Source organism: Pelmatolapia mariae, linkage group LG22 (assembly GCF_036321145.2).
Source record: "Pelmatolapia mariae isolate MD_Pm_ZW linkage group LG22, Pm_UMD_F_2, whole genome shotgun sequence".
Taxonomy (NCBI): domain Eukaryota; kingdom Metazoa; phylum Chordata; class Actinopteri; order Cichliformes; family Cichlidae; genus Pelmatolapia; species Pelmatolapia mariae.
The window spans coordinates 9,942,385-9,967,147 of NC_086245.2; the positions used below are offsets into that span (position 1 = coordinate 9,942,385).

A 24,763-nucleotide genomic window follows, 5' to 3' on the forward strand; every position below is an offset into this window, starting at 1 on the left:
AATCTCAGATCTTTCTGTTGCTTAGTGTGGAAAAAGTAAGGAAACAACTAACTTCCATATGCTGGTCTCATGTGTTCTTTTTTCTCTTTTAATTCTCTTATTTCACTTAATTTTCCTCCTTTTTGTGGTCAGTGTGTTTACATTATATATTAATGTGTCAGTACTGTGTTCCTGTAAAAGAAGCAAAATGTGCACAGGTTTTAGTTTGTGAATGTTTGGGATCAGGGCAGAAGTTTCAAAGGGTCAAGATGAGAAGATCACAGAGGAATCACCGACCTTCCAGTGAGCTGCCTCTAGCATATTAAAGGGTACAGCCTGTGCTGTGCAGGCTGCTCCTGAGATTTGTACACAGTTAAACTGCTTATTCACATTTCACAATGTGATGTAACAAAGCAAGTACTTTGACATTTTTACTGGAACCATATTTCAATATTTTCCAGCCTGCCATTTGTGCTGTTGCAGCTGTATGGTAAGCAGAGCTGTGCAAGCTCAAAGTGATTTTGAATACGTTGTGTTAAGGTTAAGCAGTGAGTTTAAAGCGCATCTCTCTGGCTTCTAGTTAGAGATCAGATCCTGTGAGACACTCACAGAGGGAGTTTTTTAGTTAACTGTTTCAGTGAATGCAGCTCCAATATGAATTACTTGTGACAGCCACTAAAAACATTAACACAAACTTACAGCAAGCACATGATAAAGCCACTGTAGTCTGTAAAAACTGAGTCGGCCTTGTATCAGCACAACCACTGCTACCAATTTCACACTTAAATTGCCGAGTACTACGCCATCTAGTGGTAAGTACTACAGCCTGAGAGAATGCCTGAGTTTGTGAGCCTGAGCTCAGGCCTAATGCACTGACATAACTTATTTACAAACAACTCTTCTCACACATTTGCTGATCCACCGTTGCGGAAGTGAAGCAAAAGTCACACATGAAAAGAAGGTAACTGAAACTTATTTGCAAATTTACAAATCTGATCACACAAACAGCCAGTTGACTTAGTTTAGCAGAGAGCTGTCAGGTTTGTTTCATCTGTTTTTTATCAGTTGTTGATGAATTTGTGGCTGCTCCATCTCAGTGCAATTTATGAAATATAAGGTTACCAGCTTTTGACAATTAGATGGACTATTCTGCATTCAATGTTGTACACAATGAAAAAAAATTAAGCAATTCAAATGAGATGAAGCATAAACTATTTTATTATTTAAGACATAGAAAGCAAAAAGGTGTTCAAACTGTTGACAGTTGTCTTTTTTCACTTGACTAAATATGCTAAACATTTGCAAATGCAGACAAAGAATAAAAAGATCATTCCAGTGCTGAGACAAAAAAAGAGCTGAGATGAAATAAAAGTCGAGTTAAACAAAATTCAGTGTGGATTTAACAGGTTTAGATGAAATTAGCATAAGACAGTCAAACAGATCTCAAATCATATATCTGTGAGAATAAACTTCAACTTAAACATTGAATCTAAAACTGAAAATTACACCACTAAATTACAAAAGACGATGTTTTTGTTGTGGTTTCAGATGCAATGTTTGAAATTAATGCTCGAAGAGTGTTAACACTTGTTTGACAGCAGTTTTGAGATTTAGTTTTCTTACTTTTTTTGACTATTTGATAAACAAAAAAAATCTTTGTTATAAACAGGTAAATGATATGCTAATTAACAAAATTAGGTTACAAATGTATTTATCTGGAAAACACTCTGAAAGCCTAGAAGGACGAAACATTGAGAATGTGACTTTTGTATTTCATTTTGTATTTTTTGTGAATTCACTTATAGTCACTCAACATCTTCTTCATGTTAATAATTAATAGAATTTTCTTTTTCTCAAACAAAATCAAACTGTCACAGCTGGATTTATGAGTTATTAGGTGAAAACAAGTATCATCATTTTCAGCAGATTTGCAGTTTCTTTGGCTCATTAAAACATTTCATCCAGACTTTGAATGGCTTCATTTTTAGTTATTTTTTTCCATTGATCTGGAATAGCTCCACTGCCCATGAACTTTAACCCATAGTGCTCTTCCAGTTGTGTTTGAAATTGACATACAAACCATTTCCAATATGCCAGTTTAGACCCATCAGGAGTGATTCTCCAGGTATCATACGGTGGATGAGCAGCTTTGTACTGTTTGTAGGGAATGTATTTCTCTGAATCACCCTTAAGGCAAAAACTGCGATCACTTGAAACATTTGTTGTGCAGAAGTTGACACTGAACTCTACTGTGTCTCTACGGTGCCATCCCTTTATCCCATCAGGTCGATGAAAAGGAGTGCTGTGGCCATCAGGACTGTGATCTTTCATGGTGTTGGTACAAACAGCTGCACAGAATGGACACTTTACCCAGCAGCAGTTACACAGCTGATCTATGAGGATTTCTTCAGGCTTGTGCCTGGATTCATTCAGCTTATCCAGGGAGAGGCTGCTCATCTTCTCAGTAATGGACGTAAATCCTTTCTCTATCTCTTCCTTGAGAAAGTGAAAATCTTTTATGTCACTGAAGTTTTCAGAACAAATCTTGTCAAATGTCAGCTCATCCTTTAGGGCATTAGAAAATTCCTTCAGCCACATATCTGTGTCTCCTCTCTGATTTTGGACCTTTTGTGTTGCAGTAAATAAAGCCTGACTTACAGTTGTTTTGATGTCATCAGCATTTTTCTTGAGTATTTCCACAGCTTCATCTTTCTGATCTCTGAAGATGTACTTCTCAACCTGTGCTTTGATGAAAGCTTCTGTTTGTCTCCTTGGATTTATGATATATGTGATGAAATCATTAAAGTTTTCTTCTTTCATTCCTTCTTCTTTTTTAGCGAGTGACTTCAACACATGTTTCTCCAAGTCCTGCCTGGTCCCATTGAATGCTGGGAAATTACACCTCATCTTTCCAGCGAGATCAATGGCAGTCTTATTACAGACAGCCTCAAGAGTGGAAACTTTCAGCCTTTCACAGATCAGTTCTCCAAGTACAACAGCAGATGAGTTTTCTTTACAAAGGCTTCTAAAAACTGTGTAAAACTGTGTTTTCTTGCTTTCTAAATAGGTGATTGGATCATTGCTCATTTTAAATTTCTTGTGTGACTCTAGAAGCCAAATTTCTGCCCTGTAGAACACGTAGAGCAAGAGATCAACTTTAAACTCCTTGTTTAAAGTATATTTCCTCTCTGACAGAAATTTCTGAACTTTTTCTGTCACATGATTGGCCATTTCTTGCAAATATGTTTGCGTGTAGCCTGTTGCAGCTACATGTTTGTTTTTGATTGCACCACGTGACTCTTTTTCAGCTTGGTCAATGAGCGATCTGATCTGTTCTTGTTCTTCATGGGAAAAAGCACCTCTTGCTTTATATTTGTTGTAACTGTCAACCAACAGATTACCACCTGTCTTCATATAACCTGAATAATTACCAACCTCTGATATTTTCTTGTATCTGCCACTTCTTTTACTTTCATCTATGAGAGCTGGCTCAAAACCAAGTTCTTGAAGGATCGTTAACTGATCTTGTTCCAAGTTGATGTCTTCAACAGGTTTTATACCTGCTGTTAATTCAGTAACCCAGCTGCTCCAAACAGAGTTGAACTGTCTCTGAAGCTCTTTTTCATCTTTGGCCTTATCCTTCAGTTTATGAGCGAGCTCTTTGCTCTTCTGCAGAAGTTTGTTCTCAAACTCTGATTTATTCTCATCCAGATTTTTACAAGCTTTCTTCTGCTGGATAACTCTATCCAGTTTTCTTTTCACTCTGTTCACTTGTTCATCATGAAACTCTTTAATTTTGATTTCAAATCGTTCTCTCCACTGAGCCAAGATCTCTCTGTCTTTGTCATCCTCAAAGTACTTTGTCATTTCTTTTCTGACTTCTTCATATGTTTTGCTTGTTTCTCTGAAAAGATAAGATTTTTCAACCTCATCAACTTTTCCATTTTCAATTCTGTTATGAAGTTGGTTTTCGATGGTCAGCATGATGCTCCTCAGGGTCCAGGTCCAGCTCCCATACTGGACTTCCAGTTTTTGGAAAACTGAAATGTCAAGTGTGTTTTTAAAACTGAAAATAAAACTTTCATTCAGCAGTGCAGTCCACAGGTCCTGAATTTTGGTTTTGAACTGTGAGAAAGTGATCCCAGCAGACTTTGAAGCTTTAGAGAGGATGGTGTTCTTCACTTCCTGGATGCTCTCACTGTAACCTGGATTTGGAGGAGCCATGGGTGGACTGCCCTCCCACAGCTGGGCACAGTATTTCACATCTTTTTGAACATCAAATTTAATGACATCACTGAAGCGCTCTGCATAACAAACTTCCTCTTCGGCTGCTAGTTTGGCCATCTGGTCCAGTTTTTCCTGCAGGCGTCTCTTTCCATCCATGTTTTTCTCTGCTGCTGCAACATCTGTGACATTCTGGTGAACAAACACACAACTGGGAAAAAGTTTAACTTCCTTCATCCTCATGAAATCCTGAACAACAATCTGCAGGATGTCCTGCATATCAGATGGATTCTCTCCAAAGATGTTGATCAGTGTCAGGTTTCCCAGACCAACAACAAATGTTGCCAGTTCATTGTCATGATGAAGAGTGTTGTTACCTTCTACCTCAAGAGCACGCAGTCCTTCAGTGTCCACCACTAGAACATAGTCAAACTTCAAGTCTTTCTTCATCTCCTCTGATACTTTGAGCAGCTGCATGAAGGCACCTTTGGTGCACCTGCCAGCACTCACTGCAAACTGCAGCCCAAACATGGTGTTCAGCATTGTTGATTTTCCACTGCTTTGTAGGCCCAAAACTGACAACACAAAAACTCTCTGGTCCCCCAGTTTGTTGATGACTTCTTCTAAAAGACTGGAGATCCATGTTAAAGGCACATGACCTGCATCACCATCCATCAGCTCCATCGGGTGTCCTGATATCATCAGCTGTGCAGCCAGCTCAGGGTATTTAGACCAGTCAGTGTGTCTGCTCTCTCTTTGTGTTGTTTTATGGGCTTCATAGATCTGTCCCATTTCTCTGAAGATGTGCTCCAAACCAAAAGTTGCAGACTGAAGTTTCTTCGATATGTCTTCAAGTTCAGTTTGTTTTCTTAATAACAGATCTGATTTGTCATGTTTGTTCTTCAAAGCCAAGACCTCAGACCACTTTTCATCATAACTTTTGAGAATTGAAGAAACATCATCTATGGAGAGCTCATCTATGAAGGTCTGAGTCCATTTTAGGAAATACTCTCTGTCTGTTTGTTTTTGTCTCATTAATGAGAGACTTCCAGTAAACAACTGCATCAGTTTACTGCAGGAAGCAGCACATTGTTTCTGACGTATTTTCATCAGTTTTTGTTCCTTTCTGCTTTTCTCCTTTTCAATGTTTCCTCTGAGATGAAACATTTCTCTGTGTATTTTGCTCCACTGATGCCACAGTTGGCCTTGACACGGGAGAAAATCATATTTTATCTTTGAGACATCCATGTTATCCTTTTTAAGCAGATTGATTATTTCCATAGCAGCAGATTTCCCTTTTTGACAGGCTGGGTCAGTTTCATCCACTCTGATTCCAGAGAGCTCAGCCATGGTTTCAAGCTGGAAGGATGGTTTCAAGATGGGACCATCAAGGGAAGACAAAACTTCTCTGATGATCCTTTTCAGGTCTTCACATACATCTGAGTGGTTTTTGTCTTTAAGACCCATTATGTAATTTCCATTTTTTATCTTAACAGCATCACGACTGTCATTAACAATGAGACAAATGAGAGGCTTCTGAGACTGAAAAAGAGATGATATGAGTGATCGACTTCCTTCATTGCTTTGCAGAGATGCCAAAAGAAAAACATTGATTGAAGATTTTTCAATCAGTATGTCACATTGTTTTTTATGTGATAGAGCATCACCATGGAGATTACAAAAGGCAATGCAGTCATTGAAGGTATCATTGGGTTTTCCAGCAGGGCAGTACCAGGCAATCTCTGCCACACCATCCATCAAATAGCGAGACTTGGTGCTTCCTGGGCAGTTTCTGTGGAAGAAGGTGTCGTGACGGTTGTTGATCAAAGTGTTCATCAGCTGAGATTTAGACACTGACAAAGAACCCAGGCGGAAAAATGACACCAAGGGTGTTTCAGCTTTGTAGACTGGAACACTCTTCATGGTGATGATCTTTGAGTTGTCTTTAATTTGAGTTACCTTCCAGGATTTTGTTATTTCTCTGAAAGTCCACAGAGGAAACTGAATCTCCTTTGTAACTGGGTCAGGAACAAGCAAAGGTAAGGCATACTGACACTGAGAGAGCTTTGTAATCATCATCTGTTTCAGGAAGCTGTCTGAACAGTGAAATACTGCCATCTGAACGTCCATTGGATGCACACAAGCCTTCTCTTTCTCATTTGTGTCTGCAGTGGTTTTCAAGAAATCCTCCAGATCACTGTAATCTGTCTCAGTGTTGTCAGACTCTGTGGTCACCTCAGGACTGTCTGGTCTTACAGGAATATATCTGGCCCCGTAGTCCAACATTATCAGCTTATGGAGAAAAGTGTGAGCTACATCTTTTTCAGATGTTACATGGTCCATCTGTTTCCCAGGTGGACGTATTTGAAGAAAATCTGCTGGTGACAACTTCTGCTGAAATTTATCTTGAAGTTGAAGTCTTTCAAGCAGTACCTCAGTTTCTGTCTGACTTGGCTTCTACAAACAACAAATAAAGAGGTACCATATGTAACTAAATTACATACATCATATGGCAGAACAGAGTAAATACTCATTTTGATCTTTTGAATAAACATATATTCTCCTACCTTCTTGTTTCCACTCGTGTAACCATCTGTTGTTTCTGCAGGATTGCATGAACCAGATATGCATTATATTCAGTGCGTGTTCCTGCAAATCCTTTCAAAGTTATGAACATAGCTGTTGATATATTTTTTGCTTTTTGTGTTACTGTATAATGAAAAATGTTACCGTTGTCATCAGTTTTGGCTGATTCATAAAATTTATCTCCTGGTTTTCTCTCCTTGTCATCATCGCGTTCATCCACTGGGCCACTCTGCGAAGTAAAAAAATGACCCTGAAATTTAGCTTATCAGTTTAATACCATTGACATATATGACAACAGAAGGAAAAGGTCTTGCTTTGTATTTTATTGAGAAGACAGGAAACTATTTTAAAATGGATTTGACTGACATTTATATATATAATACATTTCTAGTCTTATTGACTGCTCAAAGCAGCTCATGAACTGCATCAAGACCTGTGCTGATTTTCCAATAATAAGCTGATGTAACATATGTGATTGCAAACCTAAAATACTTTTTGCTGTTAAGGGACAGAGGAAACCCTTCGCTTATTTAAGCTGTTATTATAACCAAGTGATCTGAGGCATTACTAAACTTCTGCATTCCTACTCCTTATTGTCAGACTTCATAAAAGTCAGAGTGTGTAACTGAAATCTTTTTTACCCTTACATGCAGTTCATATTTGAACCATAACTGACCTGATCCACCACAGGGTGGTTTTCGTCAATTTTGATCCAGACCAAGAATTCCCTCATCATACATGTGTATCCTGAATTTTGAACTACAGACTTATTTAGAGTGCATAAGCAGACAATCTGACATTCATAAATGGGTGATTAATCCTTGATAGCGTTTCAAGAAGCAACACTTGAGTAATGCTTGTTTTTAGAGAAACAAACATGTTATTAAACAATATCATGTTTTATCTCAGACAAACAGCCATAATAATTTTTATATATTTTCTTGAGGAACATCCTGGAACTGTTACAAACTGTTAAACTCTGTCCTCACTGCTATTTTATAAAAAACAAACAAACTTATAATTTACATTTATAGTTATCAATATTGAGTCAACATTAGTTACGCTTCTAAAACGCTTAGAACATAAAACACAAAGAATAAATCCTTAAGGCAAAGTAAACAGAGTAAATGGATTTGTTTGTTATTTTATTATTTATTATTATTTATGCATTTGTAAAATTGAAGGTGCAAATATAATTGCATTTATGTAGCGCTGTGAACTCATTATTCATGTAATTGCAATTTAGAATAACCTATTAACCTACTATAATGTATGAGTTTGGATTGTGGGAGGAACACGTAGCTTTAGTAATGCAAGGCAAAATAATATTTTAATGTTCTCATAGGGAAAAAAAAGCTTGTATTAGAATAAGAACAAAAAATTATATCATTAGAAGCTGTCTATGCTGCCTCACCATAAGAACATATATTAAAAAATCTGAGAAATCTAAAAGTAGAATTAAATGAAAGGATTAAAAAGACAAAACAATTTCTGATCAATAGGCTGCATTTGAAGAACTTTGAACATGGTAATAAATCTGGAAAACTCCTTGCTGACCAGTTAAAGGTAAATAAAGAAAAAACAACTCTTCTATGAAGGATTTGACTGCAAACATTACTCATGATCCACAACAAATAATTAAATATTTTAAAGACCTTTATGAAGATTTATATTCAACACGGATTAATCCATCTGATGCTGCCATTGAAGAATTTCTTAACTATATAAATCTTCCCAAACTAAATGACGAATGACGTTTCGGGTGAGCTCATTGTGAAACCTGGCCCCACCCTATCATGTAATTTCCTGAGGTCAGATGGCCCAGGATGTGAGTGGGTGTTAAGGCGTCTGGGAAGGGAACTCAAAACTGGATTATAGATGGCAGACAGTTGGTGTCGTAAACCACCACCTCTGTTCAAAGATGGTCGCTCACAGTGGACGTAAATGGCTTCTTTCACTCCTCTTTCAAACCATCTGTCTTCTCTGTCCAAAATGTGAACGTTCGAGGATGCCAACGTTCACTGTGAGCAACCTTCTAGGCTGTTAGTTTGTTTCATTGACTATGCAAATATTAAATAAATATGTTGAAAAAGGAAAAGAACTGCTCTCAGACAGTGAAAAAAAGAGCGAAAAGTACTTTGTGAACTGGGTGAATAACTTAGATATTGCACAGTTAACCAGTTTGATGTACATAATGTAGTGATTTTTTGTTATCTTTTTTATATGGGCATTTTTTTCCTATGCTTGTCATTTTCTCTGCATAGGATGTATTTTGTGGGTATAGGGTGCCATGAGTATAATTGGAGGAGCAGTTTGCCTTTTGGCTTTTGTTAGTTTGTTTCATTGACTATGAAAAAATTTAATAAATATGTTGAAAAAAGAAAGGTGCAATTACCGCTAGAATATCATCAACTGAAATCCATCATACAGGAAACATTTAATTCCAATCAACTAAATCAACAAAAAAAACCTACTTGGTAACAGAATTTTTACATATCTTTACCCCCAAATAGTTATCAAAAATGTATAATTTATTTTATAGTTAAAATGGATTCCTACCACTGCCCGCTGGACACTCCTGCCCCTCCCTGGGATGCGGGTACTTTTTGGCTCTGAGGTGCATGGCCGGATGTTCTGGTGTGGTCGTTGACCTGCTCTATTGGGGGTGGTGGTCCGGGATGGCTTGGACTTGTTCAATGGGTCCTTTGCCTGGTGTTGGGTGGTTTTTAGGGATCTTGAGCCCGGGGGCCCGGTCCTCAGCTCGTGATAGGCTAACTGACCTCTGGCGGAGATGAGTGCCCGTTGTCTCTGGTTCTCAGCAACTCTCATACTTTGGCTCTGGGTGCGCCGTTTGGGGCCTCCCCACTTCTCCTGCTGTGATTGATGCGCAGTTGTATATACTTAAACATATACATATGTCAACATTTCATAATGGCATAGTTAATAATAACTAATAATAATAACAAAAATCACAGCTAATATTAGGAGAAAATAATATTTGCTGCTCCTGCTTTCAGTTACAACAGTCCAACATCTTTATTTATTAGCACACATTTTACTATAAAAGAAAAATAATCAATTAAATATTAGAATAATGAAATTGATTCATTAATTTTAATTGGATCTAAAAAGTTAGATCTCCACATTATTGGCTGTATAGGGTTATCATACTGGCTTCACAATTTGCAGCCTGACAAAACTACAGTTGTATCTTTAGATGCAGAGAAAGTACTCGACTGGGTAAACTGGCTATTTTTATTAGCAGTTCTATACAAACTTGGATTTGGTTCATTCTTCATAAATTAAATGAAAATACTGAACAGCTCGATCTTACTTTTCAAAGCTTCAACCTACAGAAGTGTACCAGACAGGGCTGCCCACTTTTCCCCTCGCTTTTTGTCATTTTCATTGAATCATTAACAGCAGTAATCTGAAAAAATGTAAATATTAAAGAAATTCAAACTGAAAATACAGACTATAAGATAAGCCTGTGATGTATTACTTTTCCTTAGAAGCTCACAAACCTCTCTTTTCACACTTGGTGAGTTCACATTCATATCAAACTACTCCATCAGCTGAAGTAAATCAACAGTTTTGCCTCTGACTTGTAATTTTCAGAACCTCCACCACCCTTTATGGTTGGGTAACATCAGATATCTAGGTATGAATTTTTCTGCAAAGCTCTCAGACCTGGTATGGTTGAGTCATATTCTATTGCTAAAGCCAGTAGAGGATGATCTTGGATTAAACCAAGGTTATTAGACAGACCTTGGCTGGACCTAGAACAAGAACTCTGTGGAAAAGTAAAACTCCCTCATCTGCCTTTCGTAAGGTCCAGTATAAAGCATCATGACTGCTTTAAAAGCCACAGCATAAACACCTCTCCAACAGCCTGATGGGAATTTTGAACAATAACTAAGTCTTTACTGATCCAGTGTAAACTAACAGCCATTTGAAACAATCTGGATATTTGTCAGAAAAAGGAAATACAAAATTTTTAATCATGGCATGAGAAAGGGATAAAGAGCATGTTACACCAAAATGGAAACTTTATTTTGTTTCAAGAACTAGAATCAGCCACAGTAAATTTCTTGGATATCAGAAACTGAAATCCATCATACAAGATCCAATCATCTGAATCTACAGATACCTACTTGGTAACGAACTTTTACATATCTTTACCACCAAATTGTTATCAAAAATGTATAAGTTATAATTTAAAATTGATTCCTACCGCTGCCCGCTTGACACTGCTGCCCCTCCCTGCGATTTGGGTACTTTTTGGCTCTGAGGTGCATGGCTGGATGTTCTGGTGTGGTTGTTGACAAATTCTTGGGGTGGTGGTCCGGGATGGCTTGGACCTGTTCAGGGGGGCCTTTGCCTGGTGCTGGGTGGTTTTTAGGGACCTGGGGCCCGGGGGTCCAGTTCTCAGCTCGTGACAGGCTGACTGGCCTCTGGCGGAGATGAGTGCCCGTTGCCTCTGGTTCTCAGCAAAACTCACACTTTGGCCGTGGGCGCCCCGTGTGGGACCTCCCCAGTTCTCCTGCAGGGATGTAGGCGCAGTTGTTGTCAGGTTTATATTGTTGATTGTCATTTATACTTAGAAATATATAACCACATATGGTTAGAGGTGTATAATCAATTGTGTAGTAAATGGCCTGCATTTGTATAGCGCTTTACTAGTCCCTAAGGACCCCAAAGCTCTTTACACAACCAGTCATCCACCCATTCACACACTGGTGATGGCAAGCTACGTTGTAGCCACAGCCACCCTGGGGCGCACTGACAGAGGCGAAGCTGCCGGACACTGGCACCACCGGGCCCTCTGACCACCACCAGTAGGCAACGGGTGAAGTGTCTTGCCCAAGGACATAACAACCGAGACTGTCCTTAGTAGTCTGCAAAGACTTTGTGTGCATTCCAGAGTGTTCTGGCATACACACTCACATAGCAAACATATCTATATCTGTTTTAGTCTAAGTGCCTTTTGTTTAAATGAACTGCCGGACTTCCAGACCAGCAGGTTTAGGGAAGTCGTTTATGGGGTCACATTCAGACCACACACACACACACACACACACACACACACACACACACACACACACACACACACACACACAGGCGGTCCTAGCCTGTTTGGCGCCCCGGGCAAACATGCCCTCTGGCGCCCCCCCCCCACACACACACACGGACGCACACACACATATATGACCCTATATAAGAAGAGAGAGAGAGTATGCATAGTATGCAAACGGCTACCAAACAGACATAATTCGTCATACAATGAGAACAGGACAAATCAACAATTGACACTGACTAATTAAAATTATATTATTGTATATATTGTTTGGAGTTTAGTCTGTTACTGTTACTATTTTTACCAGTTCTTCTTGGAGGAACTGTAACCCACATAATTTCCTTAGGGATTAAGAAAGTATTCTGATGCTTAATGTTTTAGGATACATGACCTGCCATTATCCAATGACACATCTGCTTACCTGTATCTTTTGCTCGTTTCTCCTTGTAGGAGCCATAATTAAATGTATTGAATTTTAATGATCACTGGGTTTTCATTTGTTTGGTTGCTATGGTGATGTGTAACGGGAGTCACGTGGGTGGTAGCGGCGACATTAAGAGGGCGTTGTCAGTCTGTCTTTCACTGGTTTGATTTTGACAGAGAGCAGGGCTGGGTAGCCGTAGTTTTTGTTGACCGCAGCACAACGAGTTTCCCCTTGTTACATTAGAGCTGTGATGTTTTAAGAGTTTGAATCGCGAGCCGATCACATTGCTCTGTAAACTTTTCAAGCACTTTAATAAACAAGCAAGCAATTCCACCTCTCGCATTATTGCGTAAAGTTGACAGCGCGTCAGGCAAATAGGCAGGCTCCATCCCCGGCCTCTAGCGACTGTGGAAGTCGCTACACTCCTCCTCTTCTTTTCTCTTTTTTTTAAACTTTAAAAACAGGTTGTGTGTGAGACTTTAAATCAACAAAATATAAAATATACATTTTAAATTGTTATTGATCCCTTTACCCCTGGTCCCAAAGTGTATATTTATTTTCTTACTCTTCTTATATTTATTGTTTGTTTACTTGCACTGCTGTAACTGGAGCCTCGTCGTCTCGTCTCTCTGGACTGTATATAGCGGAGATGACAATAAAGTTTACTTTGACTTCAGCAGCGAGCAGGTGCACCGAGGGCTCTCGCGCTCACTTTTCGTGTATAGAATTTCGAAAAAACATTGGTGCAAATTATAAGTCTGTATCATGATGTCTGGTGTTTTCGTGTTGTTGGTTTGTTTTTATTTTGTTTTATTTTGCAAGTTGGTTATTAGATGCTGCTCCAGCCAGCCAGAGAATCCCCCGCCGCCCCGCCCTCTCCTCCCTGTGCCGCAAGCAGCAGGCGCACCTCGCAAACGGAGGGCGCCCTTACTCCCAGCAAATGGGCGATAGAAAACCGATCGGTGCCTATGCCATTCCCAATATGCGCTGGCATGATGTCGGGGCAGCATGAGTACGAGCAATTTTTTTTTTTTGCCGATGCCCGTGATGCCGCCCCCCACCACGATGCCGCCCCGGGCAACCGCCCGTGTCGCCCGTATCTAAAACCGCTACTGCACACACACACACACACACACACACACACACACACACACACAGACACACACACACACACACACACACACACACACACACACACACACACACACACACACAAGGTATTCTTTGTCCACATGTGTACCTATGTTAATAAGCCTATGCATATTCATGTAACCTCAATAAAAGAGCAGTGTTACGAGGGAGCAGACGAGAGAAACTCGGGTCAAGTGAAGGAATGGCGCTCGTCCAGTTGGGTCTCCCTCGTGCACGAGAAACACAAAGAGCTTTGCTTGGTGTTCAGTGCTTTTTGCTGTTGAGTTGAATTGTCTCGTTCCAGCGGCGGGTTTGTGCTAGACAGACCCATCACACAAACATATATACATATATATATGTACACAGTTTATGTGTTTGTTATGTACTTGTGATTCCTTCTCTTCTTTGGAAGTTTAGAATGACTTATGTTTTAGTTTTATATATCTTGTTGTTCATGTTTATTCCCTTTGCACCCAGTCTGTCCTAGTCTCATCTCTGTGCTTTGTAAGTCATTCAATCATCAGGTACATTACCTGTCTGTCTCTTCTCTCTGTGTTCTGTCTCCATTGCTGTCTGCATTTGTCTCTGTTCCTCGGTTTTCTTCCTTCATGTTCCCATGTTCATCTCTCTGTGTTTGACTCCTTTGCTATCCCAGTCTGTCATGTCTACATGTCTGTTTTTCCCAGTCCCTCTGTCAAGCCCACGTATCTTAGTCTGAGTCTCAGGTGTTTCCGCTTGGCCCTAATCTCCTCCTGTGTATCTATTCTGCGCCTCCCTTTTCTCTGCTCTGTTGTCCCCTCGTGCTGTGTGCTTCCCTTGTAGCTTACAAGTCTTCTATTTTCAAGTACATACATCTAGTTTATTTTCTTTATTTGAGCTTCTGTATTTTTATTTTTTCACTCAAGTATCAAATTAAAAGCAATAAAGCTGCCTCTTTTGGTTGATTCAGTGTCTCTGAGTCCTGCTCTTGGGTCCTACACTGCCTGCCACAAAATACGTCTTGACAGATCTACTGGAGTCAAAATGTGGAAACTTCATTTCTGTGCATGGTCACTTCAGAGTTTCGACTTTCACTCCATGGTGAATCCTTGTAATGTGCTGGACAATACTTTATACGGTGGTCTCACTCTCCTATCATCAATAGAAGAGTTTTGCAAAATATGTATGCAATTCTGGACAGAAAGAAATGTTGTAACGTTAATTAGGCTTGCTGAAACAATGGCATGGTGAATTTGCGCCCTTATCAAATCCAAAGCATGTTCAACTAAATACTGGATTGTGCAACCCTTTTTAAATTTAAGTGTGACTTAAACATAGGCTTCATATTTCACAATATTTATCTTTTATAGAAAACTGTTGTGCTACTATTAAATGGTAAATAAGCATTCAAGTGGAAAACGTTACCATTCCTTTGATTCCATATGCATTATCCTCTTTATCATCACCTGTAAGAAAACAGAAAATAATTACAATACAGTCAAAGCAATTGTTTATTTTGTCTGCAAATTTCTTCTGGTAAATGAGGTCATACTGCCAGGGTCACACATGGTAAGTGTATTTTGAGCTCTTTGTTTCAAGTTTCTTTTAGCTCTTTATTCCGTTCGTTTGTGATTTTTTTTTCTTAAGCTTTGTTTCTATTCAATTTTAGTATTGTATTTTTTTTGGTATTATTACTTTTCCAGTGGTTTGTGTATAATTCTTTTTTATTATTAGTCACCTTTCTCAATCACTATGTGTTTATACACCTTTCTGCGTTTAATCATTAGTTCTTATTAATACCTGTCGTTGTTCCACAGCATGTCCTTTGTCCTGTCTTCATCCCTTACCCCAAGCGGAAGCCGCAGATGGCTGCCCGTCCATGAGCCTGGTTCTGCCAGAGGTTTCTTCCTGTTAGAGAGGAGTTTTTCCTTCCCACCCTCGCCAAAGCGCTTGTTTACAGGGGGTCATATGATTGTTGGATTTTTCTCTGTATGTATTATTGTAGGGTCTACCTTACAATATACAGACTGTTGTTGTGATTTGGTGCTGCATAAGTAAAATTGAATTGAATTGAATTGAAAATTAAAATGTAGACAACACAATATTTTTTTTTAATCTTCTCTTTCGCTTCATGTTCCCTACACAACAGATTCAAACTGAGTACGTTAATTAGAATTACAATCGAGATTCATATATATGTATGTATTGTCATGTACTAACATTATTTTATTATTATATTACCTTTGAACAAAAATGGTATGTAGAATTGTCCTTCAAGGAGCCACTTTTTACTTTCTTACTGAGTACATGTCAGAACTGGTACTTTCTCACTTTTACTTGAGTAAAAAAGGTCAACACGTCATGGGCTCGGTCTCTGACCCAGCATTTTGAATTTATTATGCGTTGTGTTTTTCTTATATTGCATTGAAGACGAGTTCTTGTTGTTGTTTTGTTGTTATTGATTATTGGCTAGGAATTGAGAGTTTGTTATTATTTGTTTATGTTAATCACAGCTAGTTCTCTCAAATTCCTAAGTTGCTCAGCCTTTAGTTCTCTGTTGATTAGATCCCTTTGTGTTTCTATCCCCGTGTTAAGTCTCCCTCGCCCTTCATGGTTTCAGGTCTGCATTTTCTTGTATTGTCAAGTTCTTGTTGTCATTTCAGTTCAGTTCATTTTTATTTCAAACATATACATTCACCAGCATTTCATAAAATCTTTCCATACAGTTGTTTGAAAAGGAGTAGGCAGAAGTATATACCGGTACTTATTTAGCCCTACCCCCTCAGGTTTACATCCTCATCATCTAAATTTGAACAACAAAAACGTATACAATGCCTTCAACTTAGAACATAACATCACAAAAAAATATTTTCTCATGTTCAACTAAAACTATATTTAGATTTGCTAATTTGCAGAAGAAAATAAACATCAGTTTAACTGCTGTCTTGGGTTAATTGAATTTCTCTGTCTCATGATTTTTGTTGGGTCGTCTGTGTTACCACCCCCCATGTCTTCATAGCTACAGTTGTCTCAGCCATAGTCACAGTTGTCACAGTCTTAGCCTTTGTGTCATAGTCTTCTAAGTTTTCATATTTGAATCACAGTATTTAGTTTCCCAGTTTAGTTCTAGTTTTGTTTCGCCACTGTGCTTGGACTTGCTGTCATCAGCCATAATAAAGGCTCACTTTTGGTTTAAAATCCAGTTCCATCTCTTCGCCTGTGTCTGCTCCTCAGTCTTCACACACCTGCACACGGTCTTGCCCCGGCAAACTGTGACACAACTTTTCCTGGAGTATTTTAAACACAGGCATTTCTACTTCTACTTAAGTAAATAAAGTCTGTGCTTTTGCCACCTGTGTTAATAAATAATGTAAAAAAATATATTATTAATTCAGTGTCCAACTTAGCAGCCTGAGGTGAGTGGCTTTTATTTTTCTATATTTTTATGTTATTAACATTGAATTAATACAGTCGTTTATATTATTTCACTTTAAATCTTATTATTAAAGCCTTGTAATAAATATGGTCTAGTACACCCCACAGTCCTCTTTAAACTCACCCCTGGCTTCTGTAGGTGTCACTGTGATTGAAGGTGTGATGGCTGTAGTCAGCCTTCAGCAATTTTCTTAATTCAAACATCCTATCAGGCTAAGTTAACCATTCATCTGCATATTTTAATGTTATTTCTGTAGCTTTACTGTAGATATTCACTGTATAAAGCAAAGGGGTGGAGCACCTACTAAGTTTGCTTTTCTTCACGTCGAAGGACATCTGCTAGCTTTTTCTCAATAAAGAAACAAGCACTGCCATTTTGAATGCTGGAAAAATGTTTTCTTTCACTCCTCCTGAGCTCACTGTGGTGCGTGTAGACAGACTACAGCTTCATGTTAAACTATGACAGCTGCATAAAGATGACTTATTAATGGGTGATATCAGAAAGAACAATTGGGGAGTAATAGCAACACCTCAGGTTTTTCCAGAAACCAGAAACAGAAATGTGACTTAGAAGAAAGAGATGAGGTTGGGCAACTGACCAGCAACACAGTGATTTTCTACAAATCTGTATCACTTCTGCTGTTGTTATGATCGGTCTTGTTGAAAAATTGGGTGCCACATGGGCTTAATGTTGCCATACTTTTCATTGTAAGATTAATAGTATGTTAATTCTAACAGCAAACACACAACCCACCCCCCCCCCCAGAAATGCACCTGCTACTCATACAATTTGCAACTATTTAAGGGGACACCCGCCTAATTTAATGCACTTAAATCTTTACAAACTGAAAGAGGGACATACGGAAAAGATAAAAACTAATCAAGCTGTTTTCAGCTGTCTTTAAAACACCACTGTGGTGCATTGCAGCAGAGAGAAAATGGGAACAGAAAACAATACAAAACTGTACATTACCACAACAGCAACACTGCCCCAAACAGAAAATTCTCTTTTCCTTCCTTTTCTTCTCCTCACCTGCCACTGCAGTCTCATCACGGACTTCCATCTCAGTAACTTCTTATCTTTACAGGAAATCTGTGAATCATACAGTCAATCAAAGATGAAAATTAAATTAAATTAAAAAAAACAAACAGATTTATATTTCTCTGTGCACAAGATAGAGAAATAACTGCACATCTTGTCACTGGTGTTAAAATTTGCTGAGAGCTAAGGACCGCAAAACCTTCAGATAATTTTCATCTTCTTCAGGTTAAAGTGTTTCATCTGAAAGATCCTGATTCTGAAAAACGTTACACTGATTTACACTGACCCTTCTCCCATCAAATGCATCTTTACATACTTTGACATGCACAGATTATTACAAGCTATTCTCTCTCTTTTGCATAAACTCACCTCTGAGCTCTTGCTTCTGTAGATGCAGCTGCCTTCTTACGAATCCTACCAGACCCTGTTCTTTATATACAGTGAGATCAGTAACATGCGATGCTACATTTGCCTCTCACAAACTCTTCCCACCTGCTCTTAACCAATGGTTATTGGTTATGAGAGGTATAAGGAGTTCGGGGTTTCTGCATAAACATGACTTCTTAATGAATAAAAGGAACAATCATGAGCTTCACCTCCTGATTTCCCAAAAACCATGTGACTTAGAACAAAGAGATGGGGTTGGGGCACCGACCAGCACAGCAATGGACACTTGTTTCCGACAAATGTGAAGTCACACACTGAGGAACCATCCTTTTGCTTACTCGAGACATTTCCTTTTGTCTGCAGAGGGGATTTTAAAAGTAGGGGTTGCAACACACCATACCTCAGTCTGAGTGAGTGTACCCCAAACACTCACTGGAGCACAGCTTGCAGAGCTACTTCAGACAGAGCTAACATTAAAGGTGAAAACATTTACACTGTGGATTTATTCATCCATTGTCCTCGACTGGCTGTGTACTACATCCTTCTATTTGAAGGTCTTTGTTAGCACCAGAGCCTGGTAATATGTGGATTCTACCAGAAGCCCAGCTGATCACCAGAGGCCTCACCTAACTGGCCAGCCCAAATAGGCCTCCTCTCCTCTCCAAATCAGTGGAGAAGTCACCCCAAGTCTGTTACGAAGTAAATATATATTCTTAGTGCTTATTTTCTGTTTATATTGTTTTATAGAGGCCAGAGTAGGAGAACGCCATTCTGAGTAGAATCTGAGCCAAAAGTACTGACAGGAAACCGCATGCTTTTGCAGAGAACAGGAAGCGTGGCAGACAGAAAGTGAAACTAAGCAGAGCACAAAGCACAATGTTTTCAATTCATTCCTCTTCTGGGACGCCCAGTTTTATCTCAAGCCACAGCATGATGAAAGGACGTTTCTGGTCAAATTCAACAAGCTCAATGCAACATGATAACAGCATATCAAAAATTCACTAAAAATAATCCTTGATAGTTGGCATCGAAATCTCAATGGATTGTTTTTTTTGCTCACCTAATTTACATGCCTGCATAATTTCATCTGAATCCACTCCAAGGTTACAGTTAAATTAAATTAAACAGTTATATTTAATTATAGTCAAAGAATTAGATAACATAATTACATCATGTTGAAAATCCATTAAAATTATTAAAGTATAAATGGAAAAAAAGTCAAAGGAATGTGATAGCCATTATTAAAAATCTATTAGTAATCATCCTTGATGTGGAATTCTCAATAAACTCCTCATCTCTTTTTGATGAGTTCATTTAATGGAGTATTTTTCCCACCAATAAAGCTGTCGTTTTAAGTTATGTTTCTGTGTTCGAGTCCTCCATTTAGGTCCTTACTCCTGCCTGCCACACAGCAGACGGTGACACTGTCTGGTTTTTGTAGATGCTGCTGTCTTATAAATCCTACCAGACCCTGTTCTTTATATATAGAGAGAAATCAGTGACATCCAATGCTGTCTCCCCCTCATCGGCTGCTTTCAACAAATCAGGATTGATATGAGAGATATATGGAGCTTTGAATGCATGAATAAACACTTCAAATGAATGACATCACAGAGAATAGTCAGAGAGTAATGGCTGCACCCCATGATTTCCCAGAAACCATGTGACTTAGAAAAAACTAGATGGGTTGGGCCACTGAATGGCACAAAGTGGATACACACATCCTTTAAAGGTGCACTCACTGTAAGACTGCACTGGTCAAAAAGTGATACAGGAAGTAATATGTTTGTCTGCGTATTTTACAACACAGCAGCTCACAGTTTAGATGAGTTTCTAAGACCCACAGTTTAACTTTCAAACCCAAAAGCAACATCTATTTGTATCTGTTTCATTATCAGCTCAGACAACAGTTTGTAAACAACATTTCCATTATTACACCAGTGACATCATAATTCCAAGTATGTCTATTCAATAGCACTTCTTATTATTCATCAGATGTATTCATGCAAATGCTGCAGCAGTAACATTTCTTTGTGCTCATAGTGTCAAAGGTTTCTCAGTGGGACCGATAGTTTATGAGTGGCAACCATTTGTTTCTGGGTAGCGATTTCCACTGTGATGATTCACATTGATTGATTGGCATAGAAACACAGAGGTGTATATCTCACATCCACTGTGTGTGTGTGTGTGTGTGTGTGTGTGTGTGTGTGTGTGTGTGTGTGTGTGTGTGTGTGTGTGTGTGTGTGTGTGTGTGTTTGTAAATAGTGTCAGACTGCGACATGTAGGTGTGTATTAATGTGTGTGTATTTCTAAACAGTGTCAGGTAATAACCAAACACAACCCACCTGTGTAAGTGAACATCTGTGTGTGCTGGTTTTAGATGGATGTTTACAAACTGCCACAAATCAGAAACTGCTTGCTTAGAATTTTAGGGTTAAACTGAACTTATTTCAGGTCTTTTTCTGTTGTTCAGAATTGATTTGTATACTTCTTCATTTTGATCAGCTTCAGATCCAAGTTTTGTTTTTTGTTTTATTTCGAAAAAGAACATTTAACCAAAGAAACTTAAGTTTAGGTACTTTTTCGCTTTATTTAGTACATTTTCATTTTTTGGTGCTCTTGCTTTTTACTTTTAAGCTGGTCGGTATTTTGGTAATCGTATGAAATTTAGCTCATTCAGCAAGTTCCACTTTTGAATATTTCAAATATTTGTAAGCATTTCAGGCAAATTGTTCACATTTTCAGCATTAACTTTGTAATTTTGATAGGAAATGCATTTTCTAGTTCTTCTTATTAAGCATGGCTATCCAGCATCCATAGCATCACAACCAGGCTGAGGTGAGAGCGGCTGCAGTCCCACGACACAGAAAGGTGATGTGTCCTCATGTTGACCCTGGACCTTTAAACTGAATGTGTTTTGTATGCCATCAGAGCTGACACTCTCAGATTCAGCAAGAAGGCGATTATACTGCTCTGTGATCAGCCTATGGCTGACTGTTGTTGCAAAGGGGTCTCTGCTGAGAGCATCAGCTACAATGTTCTTGGTACGAGGTAGCTGGTACTGGCAAAAGCAATTGGACAAGCTTTCTGTTGTCTGATATTTGTGGCAATGCAGCACCGAGCCCATCTAATGAAGCATCATTGGACAAAGAAAAGGCTGCCTGGGTAAGGACTACACAGTTCAACAGTTTCTCTTTCAGATTAGACAGAGCTGCATCACATTCATCTATCCAGTCAGAGGGCCTCAGTTTCAGGGGCGGATCTAGAGAATTTTTCTTAGGGTCGCAAAGAAATCAAATGGGGTGGCTTTTTTTTTTTTCAAACACATATGCAGGTGGTTACATATGGTTAAAATGATTCAAATGCAGTAAGTATACACGTTTTTATAAATATAGTCTATAACTCAATTATTGTCTGTAGCCCACATAATTAAACACTTTAGTTGCATAAAACATGTGAGTTTTGATTTTATGTACTGTATAGCCTGTATAATAAATAAATATGTAGCCCAATAAGTATAAAATCTAGAAAGCTACACAACATGGGGCGGCTCATTTACAATCACAAGTCTAACTTAAGTTTCACACTTTTTTTGTTAGAAAAAAATCAAATTGTTACATGCTTAAATTACACAAAATGTCAGAAATCTGCACTGTCATGAACACAAATTTAAACCTAATTTTTCATGATTTGTTGGATTAACCCTCTGAGGTCCGAAATACAACCGGCCATCTTTGACTCCTTTTGAGTTTACATTTGTATTTCACGCTCAAATTGTTTCAATTAATTTTTTTCCCTTGCCCGTGTTTGGTATCATTCTTTTCAGCTCAACCTCACTTGTCTGAATTTAGTTGTTTTTTTACTAACATACTGCATTAGTATTACTCATCTGAAATCACACAAAGAACTTAAAAACCTAGTAGTAGTTTTTTTTTTACTGTAAAAAAAAAACAAAAAACAAAAAACACACACAGACATGTTGAGTAAATTATGTTTTATAACTTGAAATGCAAACATAAATTGTACATTTTGAAAACTTATGCACACATTTTGTAAACATATACAGATTTTTTTCTATACAGTTTATTTTTGTACAACCATTTAAAAATATTACTAAAACTAAAATAAGAGAACGATCAGGTGTCCCAATAAGATGCCCCACAAATTATGTGTGCCAGTAAAAAAAATTGTTTGTCCACCACAAGACAGAGGAGAACAGCACAGGGATAAACCTGCAGGCCTGACAAAAGGAGGTGTACCTTTGTGACATTCCCCAGTGCCCTCACTGACACACAAAACAAAACAACGACTACACAACAGAACAACTACAGAAGACAACACAACACACTAACGATACACTCCATGCTAAATGTCACAAATCTCCCACATCTAAAAACTCTCACTCGCTTGCTCTGTCTTGCTGCCGTTACCGTCACTCCCAAAACTTTCCCGTCTCCCTAAACAACCGAATCGCACGTGACTTTAAAAAAAAAAGGTAGACATGGTACATTTTCCCACCGATAGGAAAGAAGTGGCTCTTTTTCTTTCTTTACTGCTTTCGCGCTCTCCTTAGAAAATGCTTTAAAAAAATTTAAAAAACACACACACACAAAAAAACCGTGACGACAGTATTTAGAAAAAAGCATGGCTTATATATATTGTAATGACCTGGCTGGGGTTGTTAGCCAGGTGCATTCTGGGTATTGTGTTGTCTGTGTTTTCTATCGTTCTGCTAGTTCCTATGTGTTTGATTCGCATGTTGTGTTAGTGTTATGTTAATGTAAGCCACAGTGAAGTTGATGTGTGTTCTGTGGAGCGGGTTGAATTGGCATGGTTGGCTGACACCGCGACTCTATGTGGTGGGAGCGTGATAGGGGTTCGGTGTCAGCAGCGTTACAGTGTTGTAAAAAAAACAAATGGTAAATAAATGACTGGTGTGAACCACTACTGCCTCCTGTTGGATCATTTGGGGATTATAAGCCTGCTGCTGAGACGCTCGGGGTCGAGCGGTGTATGGGGCACGAGCGCTCTCCATTCATTGCGAAGTTTGGCAATAGCTGCTAGCGCCCCGCTAGCCGTTTTAGCTAGTGAGCAGTTTAGCCAGTTCAGCTCTACTAACCCGCGGTCGTTACAATTGGTGTCAGAAGTGGGATTCATGAGTGTCTAGCAGACACTATGGAGCCGACCATAGGCGAATTAGAGCGTCTAATCCGAGAAAACTGCTCGCTTCTGGAAAGCATGGCTGCCGAGACCCAGCGGAGAAGACCCGAGCTGGGGCGGCCAGAGGGCCACAGCGCGCCCCGGAACAGCCACCCCCTGCTCTCCCTGCAGCTGAAGGGGATTCCTGGGGCCGCACCACAGCTTCCTGGCAGGACGGCTGCTAAGCTACAGCACTACACTGGGGCGACGCAGCTGGAGCCGTACCTGGCCCAAGTCACGCTGGCTGCCACTCACAACGGGTGGGGTCAAGAAGAGACTGCCACCCACCTGGCGCTCGCACTGGAGGGCCCAGCGCTCCAGGTTCTGCTGGACCTGCCCCTAGAGGAGCAGCGCGACCTCCGGGCTCTGACCACGGCGCTCGGCAGACGGTTTGGACAGAGACCACCAGCCGAACAGAGCAGGGAGGAGCTGGCTCGCCGACGCCGACGTGAGGGAGAGAGCCTGGGGTCCTTTGCTGCGGACGTCCGCCTCTATGCCCGACGGGGCTATCCAACATTCCCAGGAACGGCACGAGAGGGGCTGGGTCTCCACGCCTTCCTGAGGGGCCTCACACCGGAGAGGCTGCGACAGCATGTCCGGCTGTCATCCCCCCGAGACCTGGAGGAGGCATTGAGGGAGGCTGAGCGGGCTGAGGATGTGCTGCGGGGCGAGCCAGTGACCCAACGATCGGCCAGGGGGGTCGAGCGAGAGATGAGCGCGACCCAGTCGGATGAGGAGGAGGAGGCCAGACGAGCCCAACCAGAGGCAGTCCCCCGTCGGAGGCGCCGGACGGACTGCTGTTATCAGTGCGGGGAGCCCGGTCACCTCGCCTGGAACTGTCCTGCACCTAGTCCTCGGGCCTGAGTGACATCACCGACGGGAAATGGCCACGGGGCGGGGCAGTGAGGGAACCCCCACCCCAATCATTAAACCCTCTCCGTGACACTCATCCTGTGGTGGGCCGCTGTGGGTCCACCCGTGGACTATACCTGGACTGTATAATTGATGGACGGTCTTGCCGGGCCCTGGTAGACACGGGGTCCACCATCTGCTTGCTGCGGAGGGGGGTGCTTCCGGAGACGGGCGGTTTATTGCCGAAAGATTGGACCCCTACTCACACAGCGTTGTACACTGTCACAGGAGAAAAGACTGTGATGCCGGGGAAAAAGACTCTGCAGGTGGTGGTGGGAACGAACAGTGTGAACCATGAGTTCTGGCTTGCCGACATAACAGACGAGTGCATTGTTGGACTGGACTTGCTGGCCCACTGGGGGGCACGGGTCGATGTGCCGGGAGTTGC

The 24,763-nt window shown here is 40.1% G+C and overlaps 1 protein-coding gene across 1 annotated transcript; it reads right to left on the reverse strand.

Annotated features, from left to right (window-relative positions):
- Window positions 1-1,926: 1,926 nt before the first annotated feature.
- Window positions 1,927-11,383, reverse strand: LOC135932328 (interferon-induced very large GTPase 1-like). Its single transcript, XM_065469782.1, has 5 exons — window positions 11,024-11,383; window positions 9,349-9,663; window positions 6,934-7,018; window positions 6,771-6,805; window positions 1,927-6,660 (listed from the first exon to the last, which is right to left on the reverse strand). Exons 1-5 carry the CDS (start codon window positions 11,381-11,383, stop codon window positions 1,927-1,929), a joined length of 5,529 nt encoding a protein of 1,842 aa, XP_065325854.1.
- Window positions 11,384-24,763: the final 13,380 nt, after the last annotated feature.